This window comes from Calidris pugnax, unplaced genomic scaffold (assembly GCF_001431845.1).
Source record: "Calidris pugnax isolate Ruff unplaced genomic scaffold, ASM143184v1 scaffold24, whole genome shotgun sequence".
NCBI classification, from domain to species: Eukaryota; Metazoa; Chordata; class Aves; order Charadriiformes; family Scolopacidae; genus Calidris; species Calidris pugnax.
Genome location: NW_015090922.1, coordinates 31,874,659 through 31,890,086, shown reverse-complemented (window position 1 = coordinate 31,890,086; position 15,428 = coordinate 31,874,659). Strand labels below are relative to the sequence as shown.

Here is a 15,428-nt window from a genome sequence, read left to right as displayed (position 1 = left end):
TTTAATTTTCGGGGGGGGGGGTGTTCTATTTTGAAATTACTTGACAGAGTTTTTAGAGAATCACAAATTATTACATAGTTGAGTGCTGTGTTTCTTATTGCTAAACACTAGGTGGACAGTTAAGTCAGCATTCCATGGAAGCTGTCCTCTGAAAATTGTATCGTCTTATGTTCAGTTCCTGTACTATTTTCTTGTCCACGTTACACAAAAAGATCTTTTCAATGTTTAATCTTAAAAAAGTAATAGGGGCTTTGCTCTAGTGTATATAAACTGCTTAAGAAGTTTCCTATTTTCAGTTATATTTCTGTTCCTAGAATGGCAGTAATGACAGAAAACTAATTTCTATATGTGAAAGATGAATATAAGTATTTGGAGACATTCAGTATGTACATTGAAATATTGCACAAAGGAACAATTATTGAAATTGCTAGGTCTTCAAAATACTAGTCTTTTTTGTTAATGTATATTTTTCTCTTTATTTTTTGAGATATTAGGACAGTATTTCTAAAGACAACACATCCAAAGGTTATACCGTATGGCCTCTGATACCTGATGTGTGCCAATATCAGTTGTGATTAGTCTGATAATCTCTTATATCCTCTTTAATCCTCTCTAAGTCCCTTTATTATTGCAAACTCCAGTCTCTGACATCAATGTTTTTATTATGCCAGTTACAATCTGGATTAATTTAGGAAATTAGTTTTTCTAAATGATTCCATGGTCTGCCTGTGCATCTTTGCAGATTCTTTTTGTGGCAACGCTGTATAATCCTCTGAGGCATCTTTTGCTGAGATTTTTAAAAGTTGTGATTTTTTCAGTAACCATATGATTAGTTTCTTCCTTGTGTTATTACTAGGTGGAAGCATTTATGATTGATAAATACAAAACAAAAGGTGACTGATTACATAAACCTGAGATTTTACAACCTCATTTTTTTCAGGAATAAAGGAAATATTTCATAGCTAGTAATTCACTCAATGTCTTTAAATGAGTTTACCTTCTACTGTTCCAAAACTGTTTATGAGAATATCTGAATTCCCTCAATCTTATTTATTGTACTGATTTGTTGTGTAAATATTTTCAACAACTTGGCAATGAATTTTTAATATGCCAATATGTGAATATTTGTTTTTATACAAAGCACAGTTTCAGTTAGGTGAGCCTTCTAAACAGTTTCTTAAATCTATCTTAGTCAACGCAGTAACCACTTAGTGGAAAACCATTTCTTTTTGAAAAAGAAAGTACACTGCAGAGTAGAAGCACTGTACTCAAGACTTCAAAGAGGAACTTAAGACTATGACTATTTCATACTAGACAATAAAATGTGAGATTGCATGTACTTTGGCAAATAAAATGCAAAATGTAATATTTGATCAGCTGAATATTTTCATTGTTTTCAATAATCATATAAATTTAGCAAGAGATCTGTTGTTAGTCAGCTCTGTAGCAAACAGTTTTTTGTTGGACTAGAGTTCTTTTTCACAGGAAAAACTGTCCTGGAAATGCAAATGTTGTCCATACACCTTCTTATTAGAAACCATTTCCAAATAAGTTTCAAGAGAATTCAGTATGAAAATAAGGATAGAATATTTGAACTAGATGTGTGTAATAAGTAAAACTGAAAATGAACAACAGGTAAATGTATTCTTCACAGTTAGAACAGCATTAAAATTGAAATTCTTATTAAAATACTTTATTGTATTGAATAAATAATGAAATTTTGAAATTCCCATCAAAGTTTTCATTCCTCCTGCATCTGTTTACAACTGAGAAAATGTATTCGATGAAAGGAAAGAGACTTATGTTCTCCTTTTTTCCTTTAGAAGTTCCATCCTTCTGAAAAAGATACCCCAGCTGTAGGGAAAAAACTTGCATTTAGTGGCAGCTATTTTAGTTGGTCCTGAATTAATATCATTTTTATAAAAAGCAAAATCTCTATTTATTTTTAAAATATTCCATTTATACTCAAATTATAAATACAGACATATATTTTTACCATAAAAATACTGTATATTCTGAAGAAAAATAAATGTATGGTCTGCCCTTAGCTTTTCCCTGATAGCAGAAGAAATGCCTGATACTAGATTGGTCATTTATATGTAGCTCATCTGGGTTATTCTTCTGACTTCTTGTCAGTCTTAAAAGAACAATGAATTTTATTGAAGCTGGTTATGCACTTGTGGCATGGTTATGCACCTGTTTGAGATGCTACAAAATATTAAAGATCCTTAATAATAAACAAATAATTTCCTTCTGTCAGCAAATTACAGGATTGATACATTCTGTTTGATTGTTACAATCCTACTGCACTCTTTATATGGTTCTAAGGCGATAATTTTTGTAAGACTTTGAAATACACTATAAATAAATCCTTTTTCTTTTTTAGTTTAGTCATATGACTTCCTCCTGTGCTATGATTAGCTAGAGTACTTTATTCTGACTTCCATCAGTGTTATTACTAGTTGCTCTCAGTTGACAGCTGAACTGTCAAATACTGTGTTACTGAAAATGAGTTTCTTCTTAAAATGTTAGTAGGTCTGATAACTAAATAATAGTCACTGCTCACCTGTCTGCCACATCTTTACTTCACAATTACCCAACTATCTTTTCTTTCTGAGATGATGCAACTAATATATATCAAATAAAATTGTCAGCAATTGTTCTCAATTTCTGTTTACCTTTGAAATTGTAGTTTCTATTACAGACCTGATGGAAGGCTTCTGTTTTGATTTTGTCAGTTACACCAATTCATCTAATAAAAGATATTTACCCTATCTGCAAACCTTATTGCTAGATTCTGTGTAGACCTCGTCTTTACATGCATTGCTTGTATGTGTCAAGGAAAATAGAGCTGACAAAAAATTAAATAATTGTAATAGGTTAGAAACAAAGTTATTTACTACAAATCTAAGGATCTTTACTACTACTATTTAATGCTTAATCTTCCCTTTCTTCAGTTTGACTTTTTTAAATCGGCGTCATAATGAGTCATTAGGTTTTGAAAATTATCAGGAATGAAGGGATAGGAAGGGGTTTATATTACTCAGTATTGTTGCCATCTTTGGCAACAATAATTTTTTTGTTGTTGACCCTCAGTTAAGCAATGAATTTATACTTGTGCTTACCTTGTGGTAAGCTGAGTTGAAGAGGAAAATACAGGTGAAGCCTAACGTTTTACTACTAGTTCACAAGGTTGCAGCAGCAAAATGGTGTAACTGCTGATTTCTCTCAGGGACACAGAGCTGCTGAATGTGAAGCTGGGCCAGCTGCCCCCGTGGCTGTCAGCAAGGGACATCTCCCTCTGTTTTCATGAGGCCCTGCATAGATGTTATGATAGGTACTATACAATAATTACACCATTATGAAAACGGGGGCCTTGATGGGCCACTGTGGAACTTGCTGGCAAATTTGTCATCAGCTTCTGTCTGGAGCTATGATCACATGAATCATGACCAAGAGAGCACTAACTTCAGAAAGTAAAAAGTACAACTGGTGAATAGACTTGGCTGCTCTAACAGTTACCCTGCTGAAGATACCAGAACTACTTATGTTAGAATCTGCCCTTTCTTCTGACCATAATAAATTCTATGCAGTATCCACTTAAATTTATTATTGGTTGGAAACAGGCTCTTCACAGACTCACCTGTGAAGGTGAGGAGAGGGAGTTTTTGAAAGCTGGTTAAACTACAGGTAAATGTAGTGACACATCAGCTACACCAAGTCTGTTCTCTGTATTGTCACTGACAGTTTAATATTTGTATAAGGTGTACTTTGCAAAAGGCAGAGATGGTCAAGTGGCAAATGGCTGACTGAGTGCTTGTTGAAAAGCTCTTTGACAGTGGCATCAGTTCATGTGACAGTAATTTCTACTGTTACTGATAATAATGTTCATAATAGTATAAGAAGGTGCTTTCATTCATATGAAAATCAGAAAAATATTATCAAGTGGCTGTAAGGTTGTATTGATTTCAGTGAAAATCAGCAGATGCTTATAGTCAGGCATGTTCTTTTGAATTATGTTAAAGCAACATACTATATCATTCACAAAGTAATTTGAGAAAATAAAAATATGTATCATATGTAAAGACTGGTTTTGGAGGAATCTTAAATTGTTGATAAATACTGGGTTTTTTCAGGTTTATTACAAAAATGCATGATTTGACAATTTATTGCTGCAGTCAGAGCAAACATGCTTATAAGATGCTCTCTCAATATGAGTTAAAGACCTTCACTTCTGTAGCTTAAGATTTCAAAAGTAAAGTAAGAAACTGTCTTCTGAGTTTTGCTCACCAAGAAGGTTTGGCAATTCACTTAATAAATGCAGCCTACTAACACCTGCATGGAAAGTAAGATGAGTCCTACAATCCACCTAATGGTCAAAGTTATAACAAAAACGTTGTGGCTTGAACTGGAACATAAAAAAATTTGAAAAGGAAATAAAATCCACTTTGGAGCAGTTGAACTTATTCATATTCTTATATTGGTTGAAATATCATTTTTTATTTTTCCTTTAAAACTCATCAGATTTCATAAAAGGTTTCCTGTTCCTTTGAATAGTGTTTGAAATATTTTTATTACTGAATTTTGTGGTTATAGCACACCAGGAATTATTTTCTACAAGTGAGATTTACTATCTAAGACAAGAAAAAGTTCCTAAATAAGCAACTACTAAATGCTTCATAAATATTTCAGCAGTAATTCTCAAACTAAACAACAGTAGGTAAAGTTACTTTATTAAGGGATGTAAAATAAATTGACAATTAAAAATAGTTCATTTCTTTATGTTTAGAAAGAGGGGAGGTTGAGTGACATAATTTTATATTTAGCTGTTATTATCTCATCTCCCATTCAGATCCATTGTTCTAATTTTGTTTGTTTGTTTTTGGAAGCAAATCACACATGAAGTTGGGAAGAAAATGGAACTGCTTTGGCTGTTTAGATACTAAGCTTTTGTTCTTTTTAAATTCAGATTACCTTTGTTATGTTTATTAAATAAGAACTTGATTAAGTGAATAAAATATGTAGCAGCTTTTAAAGCAATTACTTAATCTATTTCAGGGTCTTCTGATTTCACAGCTTTTTTTAATAGATAATGGCTTCTCCCATTGGAGTGTCTTAGTATTCTGTTCTAGCACTTGGTTGTTCAGGCTTAAAATGTAGTAGGTGGGCAAACATACAGGAGTGTAGAACATCTGGGGTCTGGACATAGAACTGTACTGTTTATTCGAGATGGAGCAAATGAGGACAGGTAATGGGGGTAATGAGGAATCCACCATTTTTCTCCTTTCCTCTTTAGCTGTTGTTTTTACTGTTCCTATTCTATCTCTTCATATGGAGTCAAATAATTTGCTATTGAAGATAGCCATAGGACAGGATTTTGTGCATTTTTTAAATTTGGGAGGATGCTGAGGGCCCTGTAGTAACTGCTCTGTTAGCTGAAGCCTCCAGCCACAGGAAGTTTCCAGGTGCATTCTATAGAGAGCTGAAGCATGACTTTATGAAAGGTGATCATTAACTCATCACAACTGTTTGATTTTCTGGATTTTTATAAGGTTGGTAAGCAATTCTAATCCAGTTCTAAAATGGGAAATTAGTGCCAAAATATTTCACCAGAACTATGGATGGAGTCTGCCACAATCAGAATTGAGATGCATTGATTTTATCTTCTCGGGCCCAGTGTCTAATCCTTTAAACAACGTTCTGTCATGAGCCAGGCAAGTTTCTTGCTAGCTCACAGGTCAATCCAGTCTTTCAGAATCAATGTCTTCAGATAAGTGATTCACCTGGATTATTTTAGGGCTAATAAACCAGTCATTCAAAAGCTGACTGACCCAAAGGGGTCCTGTTCTCTTTAGTGAAAAACCTAGATATTTTTAGAATTACAGCAAAGAGAAATTTCTGTATTTCTGTTTTCTTCCATGATATGGAGATAAATTTATTTGGACAGTTCTAACAGGAGTTAGAGTAGTGCGATTTCAGTATATTCTGCAAGTTGCTATCATAGGCTCCAGATTGTCATCTCACCTGTTATTTTTCCTCTCTAATACTTATTTTTGACCCCCAAAAATTAATGCTTAAATACTTTAAAAGATTTTTTTTATTATGCTTTTTGGAATTAAGCTTTCTAATGAAATACATTAGACCTACACAAGAAGTCAGCGTTAGAAAGCATACTTACAAAAACACATAATGAGGCTTCTTTACTACCTCCTAAGTGTGTAATAACTGCCAGGGAAGGAGTGGGGGCATGGAAATTAACCTTCTATCAGATTTAGTTCTATGGCAGTTTAAGTTAATTTGATTCTAGCCACCATGGCCATGCCATTCCCTCTCTTTCACTTTCAGCAACTGTGGTGGCATTCCAATTCTGTTGAATCATTTCGGTACACTCTCCAGCAAAAAACTATTTTAAGAAAATAACATTAATAGTTTCCTGGCAGATTAGAGCATTGAAATGGCTCAGTGCAGGATCAGGTAAACACCGAAATTAGTGTAAGAGAAGAGATAGTATAGATCCAACTGGAAGGAAGGGCAGGACTTCAGCAGTTTAGGATAACAAGAAGCAGGATTGCTACATTTTGGCCTTGCTTTTATTTTCTTCCCTAGATATTCTCGGTCAAGGTCACAGTAATAAATTAGAATGTTAGGTGTATTCCAACATGGACCTTCATACACACATGTATGGAAGTGCAAAATAGGCTGAGAATAGCTCTCCTACTATTTTACAGTTTTAACAACAGTTCATTTCGTTGAAACACACTGAGATATGCCATTATTATATCTAGGATCATTATAAAGAACTAAAGATTGCAAAAATCAGAAAAATTGTAATTGAATTATATATATTATATTTTTTAAAAAAACCTTTTGTTTCCTAGCCAGGAACATTCTTATAACTTGCAGTATGCAGAGCTACATCATGTTGATTTGGCCCCTAAAAATACATATGCAGCCATAAAGAATGTTGTGGTTACTTCTCCATCAGGGAGCAGTGCAGGCCAATCAGAGAGCATCACCAAAGGAAAAGAGCTGATGATGAGGAGATGATGTTTCACACATCTCGCGGATTTTCTTCATTCAGACTGACTGTTGTCTGAAATGACTTCATTCACTTAGAAACTGCTTCATGATGTGAACTTGGGTGCCACTGATGTAATTGGGTGCCACTTCAGAAGCCCACTTGTGATCCCTGCTGAAACATGAATGCAAATGTAGTCCCAGTGAATGTATATTTTTCTAAACATTAGACTACAGATGGAAGATTTTCCATAATAAGGAAAAATTTGAGAGGCTCCCAGATTTGGAGGAATTGATGTGGAAAGTGGAAAGCCTTGCAAAATTAATAAAGCAAGAAAAAAAAAGACTGTACTCATCTATATACTGGAAGAAGGAGAGAAATCTATTAGCAGTTGACACTCTTCCCCCATTGCATGAAAGGAAATTGCTTGGCAAGCGTCAGGAGAGGAATCTAAATGATATTAAGTAGTTACATTATACTCCAGTGGAGAGTAAGAGATGTAGGACCTTTTGAGAACAAAGTGCTGTAGAACAGTTTTTAACATAAGTACATCTGGCTTATCGAAACAGCTTTTCTTCTCCCCAATCAAAAATAACATATCTGAGGTGATGAAATAGAGTAATTTTGTATGCAGCTTAGGACTTACTTTCAGTAGTGTCTCAAGGCAATAATGAGATACAATATCTTTGTACAAAATCACATGTCTGATTTTTCTTTCAAGTTCTGGTGCTTTAGAAGCATTTGTAATGTTTGCTGACCTTCTATCAGTAGTTTCATTTTGGGGTCTTAAAATTGATTTCTCTCATTTTGACTTTTGAAGCTATGAGATGGGCTTTGATCTGCTGTCCAGATTTGTGCAGTAGCCCCAGAAGCAGCTTGTAAGCAGTAGATGTGGCACCATTTAAAGCATATCAAGAGTGGCACATGTGAAGAAAGATCTCTCTTTTTGGGTATAAAAAGCTTTTGTCTGATACATGTTGATGGATTGTGTTCTTTTGATATTGAATGCTTGTGATATTGATATTAAATAAAGGAATTAATGTGGAACTCAGGAGTACCTATTGGGACATCTTTCTGTGTCTCTCCTGTCATTTGAAGTTTCTCATTCAATTTTTGGTATCTCTGCATAATAAAATCAAAACATGATTGTAGAATGTATTAACCACCTATGTTAGTTTAATCAAATTAGGATCAGCAAATGAAGACAGAACAGTAGAGTCTTTGTTGCTTATTGTCAGTCAGAGTAGACACTCTTGGAGGTACCCAGTGCAGATTCTGTTTGTTAACACTCGTTAAGACTTGTGTTTCCAAGTCTTTACCACTAGTTCTCTACATCAGAAAATCTGTGGATTTGTCACCAAATGCTATTGTTATGCTATTGTTGTGTTGTGTTGGTAGGTAACTGCCAAAATCTTGATCTTTTCTCATACATGATTGCCGGCTTTGACTTGATGATGGGCTTGTCTGTGTTACAAGTATAGAAACACATAAGGTACCTGTGTGCTCATTAACTCCAGAACCACAAACTGGGGATCATGGCTTTTACACCTAGGCTTGCTCTCTGGGCACAAGTTGTAACTAGGTGGAGTTGTGCTGATGCCTGGTCAGCCAAGTTAAGAGGTCTATTGCGCTATATGGATGAGTACCTAGTGGTTGATGGTTCTAGCAAAGCTTTGTATGTCAACATAGCACTGTGTAGTGCTAGGCATATTATTTGGCTTTTATTCCTGCTAGCTTGAGTATTTCTTCATTGCATGGTGTAATTTATTTGACTAATGTATCTTAAATTTACTTGAGTTTTATATTAGGATTTGGCAGGAGCTTCTGGCTCCAGTACACAAGGGAATGAATGGTGATCTTTCCTGTGAGGAAATAAGTGGATTGCCGGTTGAACTGTGCTGCGTTAGCCAAGTAGATGTTAGTTTAACACCAGTACAAGTAGAGGATGAGGCAAAGACCCTGTTGGTAGTTACACAAACATTTCCTTGATGCCATCACCTTTACATCTGCCCTGAGACAATAGCATGCATTAGTAGACTCAATTCACAGTCTTTTTTGGTGCAATTTTATACAAATACATTTTTCAGTTTGAATACGAAGAAATAGGATTTATGATTTTATTTCTGAAAATTTCACTCTTCGAGGTAATAATGTGGTATTATATTTTCAAGGAAAACTGAATTTTTTAGATTAAACAGTTAAGTGGTCATATGACTTTTGATTCCTATAGCTTCAAAAAAATTTATGAAATACTTTTGTGAGGTAAAAACACAAAAAGATCTGGTTAAATTCCAGTCTTCCTGTAAGGAATCTGACAAACAAAAAACTGGAAGTTTTCTCATTCTCAGTTGTCATCTAAATGCAATAACCTGGGTTGATCAAATATAGATCCATCTTTAACCATTAAATTTTATTACAATGTCACTGATTTGGTTTGTTTGTTTCTTTTAAATATATGAATCATTATATAACAACAGTAGAATCTCAGTCCATTCTACATTTAGGAAGTAAAAATATTGGTCTTAATATCTTCCGCAAGTTAATATGTGATCACATCTTTTATTTTTCACACAACACTTGAGCAACTATTGACTTCTGATTTGAATAAAACAACCTATGGCTGCATAGGCAGATGAGAAACTGTATGTCCAATTAATTCTTGATGTTCAGTATAAATTCAGCACTGGTCCTTGAAGAATTAGTCACCTAATTCTTCCTATTCCACCTCATGCTGCTCTCTCCTTTGTGCCAGCTTAAGTGTTCACTCATCTTTGCAGTAAACACCTTAAGGATCTAATACTTAACAAATCAACCTAACAGAAAAAAAAAACAACCAGCAACACCAAAAATTGAACCAAACCAAAACCATCCCCTTTTTCCTGATTTGTCCTCTGAATACCTACCTGAAACCTTTTGCCATTAATGAAGGGCAATACATTGTGGTAGCATACAGGTGAAGGTGGTAAGAAAGACCACTTATCTCTGTGTCACTGTCAATTTTTGTCTGGCTTAAACTGCTCATGTAAATAGTGTTAATTTTTACAAAAATCACCGGTTGTCCTATGAGGTACGAGTTTAGGTCCCTGGGTATGCATACAGTTCGACACTCACTTAGGAAACCTGGAAAATTCAGTCTTCAGATAATTAATCGCTGTTTAAATCTGGCTTCAAATAATTTTTCTTAGTCATTTTCCTAATGTGCCATCACTGAAAAGTCTAAGAATGCAATCTGATACAATGGTTTAAATGCCCATGAGTCAGTGAAAGAAATATGATCTTTCTCCTTTTTTTTTGCTTAATGGGTTGTATCTTTTATCTTGTCACATAGTTCAATGGCATAGAATTACAATAGATTAGTTTTGCAATTATCAAACTCTTCAACTTCTCTTTGGCATTTAACGAACCCCAGAAGCTGTTTATTGCTTCATATACTTTGCCATCATGAATATTAGCCTTTAATTAACTGGAACTCTAATCTTAATCTTTCTAGCTATGTTGCAATGAAATGTCTTTGTTAGGTTGAAGAAGATAGTATTTGTTATGTTGTATAGTTTTTCCAATAAATGGAATACTTTCAGAATGACCTTTTTAGTCAGTAATCATAAGAATATAAAATGTAAGACAAAATTTTTTTTTGGTATATTTTACTTAGCAACATAAATTCACAGAGAAGCCTCAGCTGAGAGGGACTTCTGGAGATTATCTGGTCCAGCCTTCTGTTGAGAGCTGGGTCTTAGATTTGTTTTTTCAGGTCCTTGACAAGCCAAATCTCAAATTTTTTCAGGGAGATGCGACCATTTCTCTGGACAATCTGTTCCATTGTTTAATGTTTCTGATGGTGAAGCACTCTTTTCTTGTATCCAGACACAATGTCCCTTGAAGAAGTTTGCACCTGTTGCCTCTCATCCTGTGCATCCTGTTGAAGAGAATACCTCCATCTGCGGTATCTATTAGGGATTGGAAAACTGTGATTACATCCTCCCCTGAGCCTTCTCTTCTCTGGGCTGAACACGTCCAGTTTATTGAACTTCCTGTCAAGATCTTCAGAACTCTAATGATTTTCATGGTCCTCTGATAGACCCTGCCCACTTTAGTGCTAGCTAATGGCTTGTAATCTACCTTTATCAGATGCAAACAAAAGGAACAATTTACCTCCATGTAATAGACTTAAAGCAGAGCAACAGTACTCTTCCATCATTCATGGTACCATTTCTTCAATGTAGGGAGAGTTCTATTCTCTTCCTGATTCGCAGTATTCTTTCACTCTTGGCAGATCTTAGGCTTATTCCTGTCTAGATTATTTCATTTCTTTTGAGCCAGTTGCTCTTCCTTGAATTTAAAATGCTTATTACATACCCAACTGACAAGAAAAACATCTTTAAGACAAAAAGAAAAACAGCAATTCTCTCTCTAGACTATTCTCTAGCTAATTCTCAAGACAATTCTTTAGCTATACATGCTTCTTTGCTAGTTATACATTATGAGAATTATGAGATGCATAAGATGGGTAAGAAACTCCATATTGAAATGGAGACAATAATGACATGTAATGTTGAAATGAGAGATATAGTAATATCTGAAGATTATTAATGGAACTTCTCAATAAGTGGCTTTAGGGCTAACCTAATTTAATATTTTCATTAGTGACCTTGACAAAAAAAATTAGGATTGTATAATGAAATTTATAGTTGACATAATGTTTGGAGTTGTTATTAAAACTGATGAAGATCATGGTGTCACACAGATGGAAGTGGAAGCCCTTAAGAACTGGTGTAATAGAAATGGAATTAAATATAATAGTACAAGTACAAGATAATGCACTTAAAACTAATGGCAAGAAAGTCTGTTATTAACATAGAGCTCATCAATTGGAAAAGATAGTTGCTGTGGCAGTTAATCAAAGGATAACTGTGAGATGCCATCAAGCTGTGGCCATGAGAGACTAAATGGAATGTGAGGAGATCTACCAGACAGTATTGTGTGAAAAAGTATAATACTCATTGTATTTCTGATGACTGATAATGTGGATTTAGTAAACCTGAATGGATTTCTTTCACCAACTTTTCCAGTCATAGCTTGAATGTACAGAAACTTTTAGGATGCCCAAAACTTTTGGCAAGTAGTTTTATATGTCTGCTACTAGCTGCATGGATGCATAACTACTTTACTTTATTCCAAACTTGTCACTTACTAGATTTTTTTGATGCCCTGTACTTTTAGTGAATGAGACAGTGGAAAATCTGTCCATATTCATCCTCTCCATGAAGTCATGATTTTAACATCTTTATTTTATTCCTTCTTAATCATCATTTTCCTGTTTTATTCTTTTCTTCTTCCATAACCTCAGTGATTATCTTCCTCTGAACCTTTTCTTATTCTACCATAGCTTTTATTTTTATTAGGTGGTAGGTCAGAGTAGGCAAACTATCTAAGAGGTGGTTTCTAACCACTTAAGGAAGGAAGCTTTTGAACAGGCAAGACACAAATAAACAGATACGTAATCAATTTTTGAAAGACCTTGTATATATAGTAGAGGAATATAAGAGAAATAATAGAGGAACGTATTTGATAACCAAGATTCCTTTAGTCCTTCTAGTTTCTTTGTTCCTGAATAAAGAGTAGGAAGAAGTCAAATTAACACAAATGTATTTTCTAGAAAATTTACAAAAGTGCAGTAAAAAAAGATTCATAGGAAATTTACTAACATGATTTGGGAAGAAGAAGATGTTTGGTTTCATGTAAAATGCAGTTTGGGATTGCATGATGATAGTCTGCAAGAAATATTTATGATTGTATCTCATGTAATCAAGACAACATATTCTTTATCAATAAGTTAAAATTTAATAGAATAGTGACTTTAGTATTTTACAGAAAATAATGTTTTAAAGGATATGTGAAGGTTCTGTGTGTGAAAAACATAAAAAAAGAACATAGATGCTCTTCTAGTGGCCTCAAATGAGCAGTGACTCATAGACTAGCCTGAAATGCAAAAAAAAATTAAACACATGAAAGTACTTATACTAGTGGCACAGAACAAATTGTTCCTCTGCAGAACAATAAGTGTAGATTTATTTCCATTGGTTAGAAATGCTTTCCTTGGAGTATTACTCTCAACTGTTGCAAATGTGTTTACTAAGCAAAGTTACAGCTATGCATATCAAATCTGTTTTCACTAGACATGGTCTATCTGTGACAGCAATATGCAACAATAGGTCGCAGTTTAGTAGCCCTAGTTTAAGCAATTTGTAGTAAAGTCCAGAGTAGGCTTATGAGTAGTGCACCCCTCTACCTCAGTCAGTGGAAAAAGATATCAAAATACTTTGGAGGAAAAAGTGCTGGGTCAGATTTAGATCTGTAGTTTGCACAGTTAAATTACAGAATAGCACTAATGAAGGATGTTAAAGGTTTGCATTCTGCTCACTGGAAAGCTGAGTGTCTGTACTGCTAGAAACTAATGTAAGGGTCACTGAAGACATAGAGACAAATAGAACAGTACAAAGTACTGGGTATGATTTATGATTGCTGAAGCTCTAACTATTTTTTGAGAACGACACTTTCCATGTTATAAAAGGTAGCAAGTCATCAAGGCACTTTTGAAAAAAGAGATACATAGAGAATTGTAGGAAGTTCTTATCCCAGATGTATGGCTATAAAACCAAAAAACAAAGGCAAAAGTTTCTTGGGAAGAATCAGTTGTCAAGGACATTTGAGATTAGTTTAGCTCTCTTAGTCTCTTCTAGCATTTGAGATTAGCTTGGTTAATTAGCTTAAACAATAGATTTCTTATAAGTATTTGAAATTCTATTATCTTAGTGCCAATTGTTAGTTACTGTTACTACTATGTTTGACTAAGAAAAATGTTCCAGAATGAGCTTTTTTGGAATTGGACTGTCATTCAGGCACTTAGGCTACACAATATGCTGACCAGCAATAACTCAGATAAGGAACTAAGTGGAGCTGAATGAAAATTCTTCCTCCAAGGCAATACAGGCAGAGAGAAGAGGTCTGAGAGAAGACTTTCCTTCATTTCTTCCAGTGCTTCAGCCATCAATTCTGAAGGGCTGGAAGTCAAGTGAAAGCCAGATGCGTAGCATTTGAAGGGTTATGGTGAAGAAGATTAGGAAATGGCCAGAGAAAGACAGTGGAAAGTGAGGGCAGTTTGATGGAAACCAAGTCAAATGACTTCTATACAGAAGCAAATAGAAAAATATTTCTTAAGGAGAAATGCTTTTTTTTCCAAGAACTTCTACTTCATAATGTGAATATGTTCTTGGTGTTTTATTCTTAATATGTTAATGGCAATAGCTACAGTTTTTATGGGACAATCTGAAAGTAGTAACAAAAGAAAAACCAGTTAACAGAACCTGTTACTGAGGTCTAACATGTAAAGAGGAAAGCCAACTACAATTGGGCAGATCAATGCTGTTGTTCTTTCTTATCTGCTTCAATTTTTGAGCCATATCAATTAAGCTTTTTGTAAAAGTACATTAGTACTGACCTATGGGTTTTTTTGTTTTCTTTGGGTTTTGGTTTAATTTTGGTTTTTCGCTTTTTTTTTTTTTTAAGGTAAGAGGCCCTCCACTTGCAGGAGCATTTAAAGAAAGACCAACAAAGCCCACAGCATTTCGCAAGTTTTATGAGCGAGGAGACTTCCCAATTGCCCTTGACCATGATGCCAAAGGAAACAAAATCAACTGGAAGGTAAGTTATGGCACAGCTGTGACAGCCCGCTGAGCTTATTGAAGTGACATCTCTCATTGTCAAATAAAGTTGGCTTATAAGTAAATAAACTGAAATAGTTTCTTAGCAAATGGAAGATGGTGGGGAAGCCGTTAGAGAAAGGCCCCTGAGTCAGCTGTCTACCTTGGCTAACAATTAAATTATATGCTGCAAAAAGGAAGATGACAGAGTTGCTTTGCCTTAGAGAATTGTTTCCTGCCCAATTCATCTCTATTTTTATGAGGACCTGGCAATGCAGTCTGTTTCAGGCAGTCCATCAAATGATGGAAGTGGCTGGATACAGTGAGCAGCAGCCATTTATCTCCCCCAAATTTCACCTTCCTGCAGGACACTTCCAAATAGAAGCTTTAATTACCTAAATGGATAGGTCAAGATTGCCTGCTCCCTGAAAATGCAGAGCAGAATACAAACGAAGGCAGATTCTCATTCCACAGCTGTACTCTCAGTCTACAGCATATGTCAGACAGCGTAATCGCTGTCAGACGTGCTCCTGTTAGAGGCTGACCTCCACTGCTGAAACCATTATAGCTCCGACATTTCTCTGACAAAAGGTTAATTGGCTTCAAAATAAATGTATTGCCTAATGACTCCATTCTAATGCGGCTGTGTTTCTCTCTAAAAGGCTTGGTGATGTTATTTGTAAAACTTGCCAATCTTCTAAGTAACTACC

General features: G+C 34.9%; 1 protein-coding gene across 2 annotated transcripts in view; it reads left to right on the top strand.

Moving 5' to 3' along the window:
• The window catches only part of PACRG (PARK2 co-regulated), a 204,023-nt gene that overhangs the window by 28,473 nt on the left and 160,122 nt on the right, over nt 1-15,428 (top strand). For both annotated transcript variants that reach the window (XM_014951235.1, XM_014951234.1), the window contains exon 3: nt 14,585-14,719. In XM_014951235.1, coding sequence (XP_014806721.1) covers nt 14,585-14,719 — 135 coding nt within the window. The remainder of the gene's footprint in view (nt 1-14,584; nt 14,720-15,428) is intronic.